The following is a 10,214-nucleotide window of genomic DNA, read 5'->3' as shown; positions in this document are numbered from 1 at the left end:
TACCTCTTAAATGACGAGCCTATTGTCAGACATTTTCTTTCAACAGCGAACCACTTGTAATGATATAAGCAGGCTATTTATGGCACAAAGTTGGACGACTCACAGCGGTGTCGGGTCCCAGAGTTTTGACGATCTTCTGTTTCCTGACCTTTATAGAAAAGAATAGAATAAAAGTCTTTTATCCTCGGTTTTTAAAAACATTTTGGCAACCTCACCTGCAGAGAAAGATCTATGATTTAGTTAAAAAGCTCAATCTGTATAGAAAAACAAGTGTTTCTGAAGCTGTTTTGCCATTTTTGTCACATCAGCTTTCGTAAAGGACAAAGCATGGCTAATAGACTCAAGAAATCTTGATTGACTGAGACAAAAAGACAGATTAATGAGGGGGCAGCCCTAATATAGTAGAGATGTATCGACCTCTCTGTTTCCAGATTTGATAAGGACTATGTCTTCCAATCAAAGCTGTTCATGGCAAGTCTTTCAATATATCAAAATCACAGAGAGCGTCTGTTTCTATATTGACTTTTTCATTAGGTCACCATGTTGCAGGGCCAGCAAATGGATGATTACGAAGTAAAACGAGCCCCGTTGGATTCAAAGGGAAAGTATTTAAATGTGTGAGAAGTCGATGTTCCAGAAATACCTGCTTACAACTGGTTTCACTTGCCGCCTTTGTGCCGTCTGTAACCTCCTGATCGTTTCCTTCTTGACATGTGACACTGTTAGCTGTACGTCAGAGCAAGCATGTCCTAAATCATCCAGTTGAATTTGTAAATATTTTTCTCTCCAATTCAGCCCTCCATCCAGGCTAAAGCAAAGTTGACTTTTTCAAAATGGCCTCCAGTGTGTGTGTAGATCTTCGTTTCAGTGGGTACAGGGTAAACGGAGCATTTCCAAAATGATGGTGTCAGCCAGCCCGGTGAGAGTCGGGGGCTGGTCGCCACACTGCCTTCACTTTAAAGACCAATACAGCCGAATAAAGATTTGGTCCGTCCCGCTCCTCTCCAGATGACGGCTGCAATGTGCAGTTTTGTTGTTTCCCAACTGAAAAGAAGGCAAAGAAAAAGAGACTCAACGTTGTGTCATGGGTCCAATCCCAATCTCCACCCTTACGGACTCACAGACTTTGAGGCGCGCTCCCACAAAGTCCGTGAGGGTTTCGGGATGTCCCACTGTCAAACCATCGAGTGTTTGAGAGCTCTCTGGCAGACATTTTGAGCCCTTCATGAACCCTTTCCGTAAGTCAGCATAGGATGCAGACTTTACCTAAGGGAATTACCCACAAATCATTGCAATGTGACGTGAAACACGGGGTAACCAGTGGACGCATTGGAGACGTAACAAAAAGGTAAACAAAGATTTCAAGCCCTCATGACGTCAGTAAGTCCTTGAGGGTTCAGGGTTTGAGGCTTTAGGGGGGACATTGGGATCGGGCCATGGTCTTGTTTCTTCAAATCTAAGCCCTGATGTGAAGGCTTTCATAGTGATTTCATGCTCTTGAGTACATTACTCCCCTGAGTAATGTACTTGACCATTCGGTGCCAATTCTGTGCTTCCATTCTTTTGTGCCACTGCATTTAGGTGCTCGATATGTGAAACGACATCAACAATCCAGGACACATGATTCTGTGCTCGATATTTTCCCCAATTCCCACATCTCTTTACGTTAACAGGTCAGGGGGGGGGGGGTTGTGATTAACATTAGAACACTGCCATGGAAACGCACTCACACACGCACACAAAAGAAGTCCCAACAGGTGGAACAGGTAAACGGCCCTCGAGGTAATGAATGACTGGTAGCAGCGACCGGGCTCTTGCTGCGGGCTAATATGGAGAACCAAAAGAGCTGAAACCGACACAGAAAGAAGTGGGACCGGTTGTTGCCAGTGCACTTGAATAAAGTGCTGGATCAGGTGGAATAGCAGCTGCTGGCCTTAAAGTTTTAGCTGATTCAACTCACATTTACTTCAAGCACATTGTCCTGGGCCAAAAGCGGGTGATGAGTACAATAAGTATAACAATGAATTAAGTACAAGCTAAAGACAACAGGCAAGTATTTAAGTGACACAAAATATTTGGTCATAATTCTTTTTCAGGGTCTTGTATTTTACTGCCATAACCTCATATTACTCATTAACTATCCCAGGCATGTGAACAACACTGTCACCTCAACAGGTTTATAGTTTTTTATCAAAGGACCCCAAACCTTTTTACTTGCCACCCTCTATCTGCTACTTATAAACAACCCAAACATCCTTAGATGCAAAAACATAATTATAAAGTGAAAGACCACAGCCAACAATATTACTGCATTCTGCGGGATACTTTCTGAGTCGGGTGTAATTGTACATGACAGCAATACGTATGCTCGTTTTCAGGTTCATATTTGTAGAACGTGTTTACATGCTTTAATGTAAAATAAAATCCATATTTCCCATCCTGTCTACCTGTATTCACCTTCTGTATGAAATGCTCTGTTTTAGCGACTGTCTCTCTCACTCCAGATACCCAAATGTGCATGTACAGTAGGGTTGGGTATTGTTTAAGAAATGACAATACCAGTACACTGAAAGTGATACTGATACAAATAGAGTACTTCATTTGATACCCATCTTGTGAATGGAAGTTGTGTGTGTGTGTGTGTGTGTGTGTGTGTGTGTGTGTGTGTGTGTGTGTGTGTGTGTGTGTGTGTGTGTGTGTGTGTGTGTGTGTGTGTCGAATGGCCGCTCTAATAACCCTAACCCTACCGCTGATGCCGTCGTCCCCCAACCCCATGGCGGAGGGACCCCAGGTTGAAATTGTTATCTTGTCAGCACCGTTGCCGCTGTTAGCATTGTTCGTGCTGGTAGCATCGTTAGCAGCCAGCTGCCGGCATCTCCATTTTCAGAGCCATGTGCAGGCGTGTGGGTGATAGCTGCTGGTGTAGTGGGCCAATGACACGTCACACTAATATCAAAGGCTCTTGAGGTGATTGGCTGCAAGCAAAACCATAAAAATAGTATTTTTTTTCTAGATCTGGGGGGAAAAATGTGATTGCAGGTATATATTTACTGGAGACGTTTTGATACTACTTGATGACCCTCACAATGACAATGACTATAACAAAGTATATAGTATATAATCAAACAGAGGGATCTGTATCTGCCGATATGGATCATCAATGATCTGCAATTAAATGTTGTTTTTACTTGAAAATATGTTTTTGATCAAGTAGCATGTGTAAGTTGACAAAGAAGCCTCAAAACTTCTGACATTTATCTTGAAATCACGTTTAACTTTGGAGCAATAAGAGTCAGTTGTTGTTATTGGGACCATCCAATGCATAAAACCTACCCTGGAGTTATATATACATTCTGTATCTAAAACACTTACACATGGCTAGAGACTTAAAGTCATGATTGCAGTACAATCTGTCAGACTAATGATAGGTAAAGGATACAAGATTGATGAAGAAAAGGACGTAGTGACTTTTGATAACGGTCTCTCTTTACTCACTGGCTCTTCATTATCATTCCAGCTCCTAATTACGTCTGATCCCGATCACACACACAAGATACGCAAATCAGCCAACATGCGTAAGTGTATGTGGCCCCCTGATCTCATTAGGCTAACAGCTAGCCGCTAATGGCTTCATTAGTGCTGGATGCTACTAACCCTTTTAGCCCCCGTGAGCTTTACCTACTGGAGAAGGCTAAGCCATTTAGCACCATCGGTAGCTAAAGACGGCAGCAGGGCAATTATCTTTTGTTTGACAGAACAAGTGAAGGGTAGTTAGCATATAGGATTATGTTAAATTAGCCACCTGACAGACTCAGATCTGAAATATTTAAGAACTCGTATTCAGTCATTTCTAACCCAGTCCAGTCCCACACAAAGAGTCTTCCACCCCTGCAGCCTGTTCGACCAGACAGGCGTCAAAGTCTGGCCTCAGGAAGAGCACAAATATGATTACAGGGCTTCATAACCGTTGTTATTGCTGTTCTTTTTTCCCATGGTTCTTCTCCTCGGTTGGCGTTTGTTCCTATTTCCTCTCCTACAAAACTCCTTTTGATGTATTTCTAGAACGTAACTAGTCCGTCTCCGAGCTGTAGTTTTACTTTCTGATTTTTCCCTTTAATCACTTTGTTGGTTTTTTCATGCCATGCAAGGCGGCGTATTTATCCAAGATAACAGTTGGGTTTCCCCTCGCTTTGCGGGTGATGGAGGATAATTGCTGTTGGTGTGTGTGTGTGTGTGTGTGTGTGTGTGTGTGTGTGTGTGTCTATGTGTCCCCACATTCTGCAAAGTTGATTGCTCCTGGCTGTTCTGAGCACAGCTACTGTTTGGACAGGAACACAGAAACGCTATGTGGACATGTTCCTAAATGAGAGAGTGACAGCGAATGTACAGCACATTCACGTGAGCATGCCAGCACGCATTTTCATGGAAGTCACAAGTTTTCATTTGGTGTGGCAGAAGCTGGACATTTCAACCACTGAGGCGTAACCAGGTTTATCCATTGCTGTTAGCTAAGTATTACACGTGTTACCATTAGGCTAATCCTAGCTAACTATTTCATCTGTGTAACAGCCTACTGTTAACTGACTATTTTCACACATGCATTGGTTTTAGCCAACTGTCTATCTTTTTAGCTTAGCTTTTTCACCATTTATCCATGATTACTTTTAGCTAACAATTTCAACTGTTGTATACTTTGAGCTAACCTTGTAGCTTTGTAACCATTTTTGCAAAAAGATTTAAGCCGTGTAATACATATTTTGGGTCTGTATAATATTATCATATTTCTTTTCCACATACTCAATCAACACAGTCGTTCTCTGCTGTTCGTTTGAAATCAATTTTTCTTTTTAAATTAGTTGAGATCGTCGATGTTTCCTCGTAACCCTTCGCAACTGCTGAAGTAGCCGTCCCCTGGGAAGCCCTGCATTAAGTTAACCACGGACAGGCTACTAATTGTGTTGTATCAACACAGAAATGGCAGAGGAAGAGCAAAGAGGGGAGGAGTTGGAGTAGACAAAATTACCTCTTTCACAATGAAAAAAGAACATTTGAATTAAAAGCAACAAAACATTTTCTGAACGAAGCAGAAAACGGAATAAGACATGTCTTGCAAAGTGTTTACCAGGGGCTAAAAACTAGAATACAATTTGAGACTTCTAGAAAACACAAACAATTAAACCAAATAAAACACTTTTTGAAACTCTTTACTCTGAAAACATTTCAGTGTATCCAGGATGAGATGCCTTGGCTGTCTGTCTGCCTGCTTCACTGTAAATAATTGTGTTTAGAAAACACTTGAGCTGAAAGACTTCCTCCCTTTCAGAACAGCGAGTCACAAAAGGAGAAACCTGAGCCCAGGGCAGTTCTTTATCTGGATCTGACTCTCTATTCTTGGCCAGTTGCTTTTTAAATGACCAGGTTTGATAAGGGCTTTGATGGAACAAGATAAAGGATAGTTTGCTCGGCGGGAGGAGATCGTAGCATTTCTCAGTGGGTTTTACTTTTGATATCAAGGATACTAAGACTTCTAAAAGGCTTATAAAAGAGGTTCAGTCGAACAATTAGTTCACCACAAACCAGACAAGGAATATGCCTTGAGATAAGGACACTGCCGATAACACGGAACACAAAGTTCCCCAAAGAAATATGATCGTTTTCCTGCTACATGCATGTCTGTATCCTCGGCTAGGCATCTAAAGGATGGCTGCAGAGTGCAAGTAGAGGAAGCAAGTGTCTAGTGTTTCCTCAGGAAACAGAGTCCATTTCCACTTGGCTCGTGGACAGAACCGGAACTTGTTCTGCGTAAGCGCTGCTTGGTTAAAAATACCAGAGTATAAAGGCAGAGAGCTGCAGCACACTGCTATTTCACAACACCGGTGGCTGCACAGACAGAGGGAAAGACAGAACCGCTCGCATTAGCTCTACCTTTGATTTAAAACCCAACTCAGTTGCCCAATCTTATGAAATATGCTTCAAGACAAGGGATGTTATCAACACCTGTAGGAAAGAAATAATGACATATTTTTTTCATATTGTCAAAAATTATTATTGTATTTTTCTTATTATTATTTCTTTAACCAGTTTTTTTGTTGACACAAGCTTTAATTCTTCATAGTTTTCTAAAAGAATGATAATCACGAAACAAACCAACTTTTTTTTCTTTTCTTCTGACGTTATAAAACCTGTGACATGTTTTATAGATTGTATACATGCTATGTGTGAACAAATATATATTCCCTGTTTTCCTGAAAAGTAATTTCCAGACACAGAAATGTACAGTATGTCATCTTCATTAGACCACAGAGGGATGTTAGCTGCACAAATGAAAGAAGTTGATAAAACATGTCTAGTTATGCTCATTCGATTTGCTTCTGTTTCTTTTCATGATTTCATGATTTCATGATTAATGCGGTTGATTGCAACAATAAGACTCCATCTATTCCAATGACGATGGAGCGGTGGTATAACACGTGGTTTTTTCCTGCGTTTTGGAGCTTTTCAGCAACCTAGAGGTTTGTACAATTTATACACCAACGGTCATTAAGAAACATGTCTTCCTTTGTTGACAACCAGATTAGCAGGTTGTTTCGATGAGCCGCCGCTTCACACGTTTGGTGTGTGCGATAAACGTCCAGGGATCAACTGGAGACAAATGAATGAGGTGCGAGCGGCTGCGCGTGCGTGTTTGAAACTGCTGAGGGGGGTACGTTATTTCATAAAGCACGGGGACTTGAACACAACAGGATCAGGCCACTTCAAGGACCTGTTACGCACTGGAATTCTGACTTTATGGCACTCCCTGGCCGTCACCAGGTTTAGTGTCGCCCCCTGTACCCGCCTCGAGGGAAACAGAGTAGAATTCTATTTTTACACCTCACTTACTTACACACTTTTTATGTACTCAGTGCTGGAGACAACAGTTAGAAAACATGCAGATTTTACAATCACCCCTCTGGCTTCGTTCACATTCCAGCGTTCAAAAAATCATTGGTGATCGTTTTGGTGCACTTAAGTGACTTACCTGCGTGACGCACCTGGATGCTTAATGTTTGTTTGCACGTTTGGTTGCCGTGGAGGGAAGGAGTGGGGGTAAGCATGTGCCAGTAGAAGCCACGCCTCCACGTATTGTAAGGAGATATAAGAGCGTCAGCTCTGTTGATGCTCACATTGTGAAAACGCTCCGCAGCTGTCACCGTCATACCGGACAGACGCTACATGGACTTATAGAGCAACGTTTCTGTTCGTGTTTCCAGTTTCAAACTTGAGTTGTTTTTGTGTCATCTAACCGGTCAGCATGGCTCTGGCTGAAGCGATGATGCCTGCCTTGTTTCCAAGCGTTCAAGCCATGGACGCAAAACAGTTCGAAAATGTAAGTAGGATTTCATCTCAACTTTTTACGACATGTTTTTTTTTGCGGAGGTTTCTGATTGTTGGCGCACAGTAAGCTTGGTTTTGACTTCACCGTTTGCTCCCCCATGAACAGATGTGCAAGGTGGACGAGAGCGCACGCCGCGGCGCAACAGGTGGCGGAGTGGAGTTCAGAATCGTGCGGTCCCCCGCCGCGCTCCCTAAAGACGACGACGAGCTGGGGAAGTTCTTGGACATCGAGTTCATTTTGTCCAACACCATGAACTCCCACGTCGTGAGCAACAGCGGGAGCGTCTCTCCGCCGCAGCAGTGCGTTTATTCCCTGCCGGAGTCGCCGGAGAGCTGCGGCGGTGGTTCCGCGCCAGACTGCGGCGACCGCGGCCACCCTCCCGCTGGCCTGGCCGCGCAGAGCTACCACGTCGCGGTGGGCTTCGCGGTCTTGAGTCCGGTCCGCAGTCTCATGGCGGAGCTGCTCACGCCAGAGATGAGCTACCCGGGGGAGGGTTCGCCGGAGTGCGCGGGGAAGGCGAGAGACGGGCGGGAGTACACCGAACTGCGGGCGTTTAATCCGGTCCCCGCTCATCACCAAGTGACCGCATCTCCTCCGCCGCTTGGATGCAAAATTAAAAGTGAGCCCGTCGGTCAGTCTTGCATGATGGCTGCCGGTGGCGGGGAATTTATGGGACAGATGTACGAGAGACACCAGATGCGCCCCGTGCACCAAACTGCTTTTACGCACCACCAGGCTGCAGTTCCAGGCGCTATGCCGGCATTCGGCGCGCACCTCATGCAGCAGTCTGCACCCCAGGGACGCACAGACTGCCATTTGGCGCAAATAAACACTCATCCCGATCAGCAGCATCTCCAAAACCAGTACATGAACGCGCCCTACCAGCCTCAGTACGCGCACCAGAACTTGGCGCAGTTTCAAGGACAGTACAGCGCGCACCGAGAGTCCGTCCGCGTTCACCAGCAGCATCATCCCGCATCCATGCAGGGCATAATGCTCACCCCTCCCTCGTCGCCCTCGCTGCTGGAGTTTTACGCGCAGGAGGAGGCGTTGAGCATCAAACAAAAGCGAGGGCGCAGGTCGTGGGCCAGAAAACGCGCCGCGACGCACAGCTGCGAGTTCTCAGGCTGCGGGAAAACATATACCAAGAGCTCCCACCTCAAAGCCCACATGAGAACACACACAGGTGAGCACTTTTTTTTAACACAGTCGATTTAAATTGTCCGTTTTTTCGCCCTGTTTTGATTCCATTCTTGTTGCTCTTGCACTGTAATGTAAACAAAGTCATTTGCTTGTGTCTCCCAGGAGAGAAGCCCTACCACTGCAACTGGGAAGGCTGCGGCTGGAAGTTCGCCAGGTCGGACGAGCTGACCCGGCACTTCAGAAAGCATACCGGGCACAGACCTTTCCAGTGTCACATGTGCGAGCGCGCGTTTTCCCGCTCAGATCATCTGGCTCTCCACATGAAGAGGCACATGTAGGCCACGTTACAACTTAAAGCATCCAGATCCATCACGGGGTCATGCCCGGAGCATCCCAGAAGAAGGGTCGGCTCCTGGTCCATGGAACAAAACGTCCCTGTGGGGACCGCAGTATATGTGGGGTGCCTTGGCTGAGAGTGTAAAGCACCCTGATCGTGCCCTGAGGTACCACAGTATCTTCCTCTTATGTTTTATAAAAAGTCAAGTGCCTCTCCATCAGGAAAAACAGAATGAACTTTTTTTTTGTACATACCTGTGGATATTTGAACTGACTAAATTATAGTAGTTTTTATTTAAGACATGTCCTCGTCCTGTCTCTGAAATAAGTTATTGATTGTGAGTGAGTGCCTTAACAAGAATCCGTATTTGCTTCCCAAATGGGGGGGGGGGGGGGGGGGGGGGCTCACTGTGGGCAGGACCCAGAACTTTGTACATATGTAAATTGTATTCCTGAATGTTTACATCTTATATCTTTGATACTATTCAAATCAGGTCAGGGTTTTGTTTGTTGATATTGATATTTCTTCGGTCTATTTTGACGTTTTTAATCCACACAATATAAGTCATATATTTGCTAAACTGTGTAGGCGTGGCCTACGTTCCACACTTTTACCTTTCGTCTGTGAAGGTTTGCTTGAGCAATGCTCACAAATTCAGGTACCAAAGCTCATTTTCCAAGGATCCCACAAATCAAGTGTAACGTCACTCTCCCTTCACTCACATCAAATGTCATTTCCAGCTCAGTGTTTTCTGGGGAAAACAACCTGTTTTCTTATGGAAGATATGACTTTTTTCTAAGAATGAAGAAATCCACTGCAACCAATGGTTGATCCGCTGTACTTGAAACAGAATTGCCGCTCAAGATGTATATTTTTCTTTTTCCTCAGCCATGCAATTGTCTGTTATGTGTTTAAGGGCTCCGAAAATAAAAGTACTTTTACAAATATGTCTATCATCACCTCTTCCTCCACACGATTCGCTCAGCTCTGCTGGCACTGATGATACTATCTTATTATTTTTGATATAATTCTCAGCACTGCGTGACAAAGCTTGCCTCAGCCGAACACAAGGGCTTACAAGTATCTTTTTTAAATCGTCTCCTTGGGCACGTTTGTAACACAGACAGTGACGCTGACATCTATAACAAAGCTTTTGCGTCCCACAATTTCAGCATTTTATAGAACACAATGATCCACAGTCTGAGGCCAGGGACACTGAATATCTTGTAATTGTAGTGCTTTTATACACCAACACTCTGGCATTACGTGATTTACAATATTCATGAGCATAAAAACAATAAGCATCATTACAAGTGATGTTATGTCCACGTGCATGATCAGGTGTCTCTCATATGC

General features: G+C 44.3%; 1 protein-coding gene across 1 annotated transcript; it reads left to right on the top strand.

The window, feature by feature from the left end:
- Positions 1–7,179: 7,179 nt before the first annotated feature.
- klf17 (Kruppel like factor 17) lies at positions 7,180–9,776 on the top strand. Its single transcript, XM_079285311.1, has 3 exons — positions 7,180–7,369; positions 7,484–8,564; positions 8,684–9,776. The coding sequence occupies exons 1-3, from the start codon at positions 7,295–7,297 to the stop codon at positions 8,857–8,859; spliced, it is 1,332 nt and encodes a 443-aa protein (XP_079141437.1). The 5' UTR covers positions 7,180–7,294; the 3' UTR covers positions 8,860–9,776.
- Positions 9,777–10,214: the final 438 nt, after the last annotated feature.

The sequence above is a fragment of the Melanostigma gelatinosum genome (genome assembly GCF_949748355.1).
Source record: "Melanostigma gelatinosum genome assembly, chromosome: 15".
NCBI lineage: Eukaryota > Metazoa > Chordata > Actinopteri > Perciformes > Zoarcidae > Melanostigma > Melanostigma gelatinosum.
The sequence above is the reverse complement of the archived record's forward strand: the minus strand, read 5'-3'. Positions and strand labels throughout refer to the sequence as shown.

What these genes read in the sequence shown, in the direction of transcription:
- klf17 (XM_079285311.1), top strand. Translation starts at nt 7,295, where the DNA reads ATGGCTCTGGCTGAAGCGATGATGCCTGCCTTGTTTCCAAGCGTTCAA. An exon ending in ACGCAAAACAGTTCGAAAAT is followed by an intron (nt 7,370 to 7,483) that starts GTAAGTAGGATT and finishes CCCCATGAACAG; the next exon opens with ATGTGCAAGGTGGACGAGAG. An exon ending in CCACATGAGAACACACACAG is followed by an intron (nt 8,565 to 8,683) that starts GTGAGCACTTTT and finishes TGTGTCTCCCAG; the next exon opens with GAGAGAAGCCCTACCACTGC.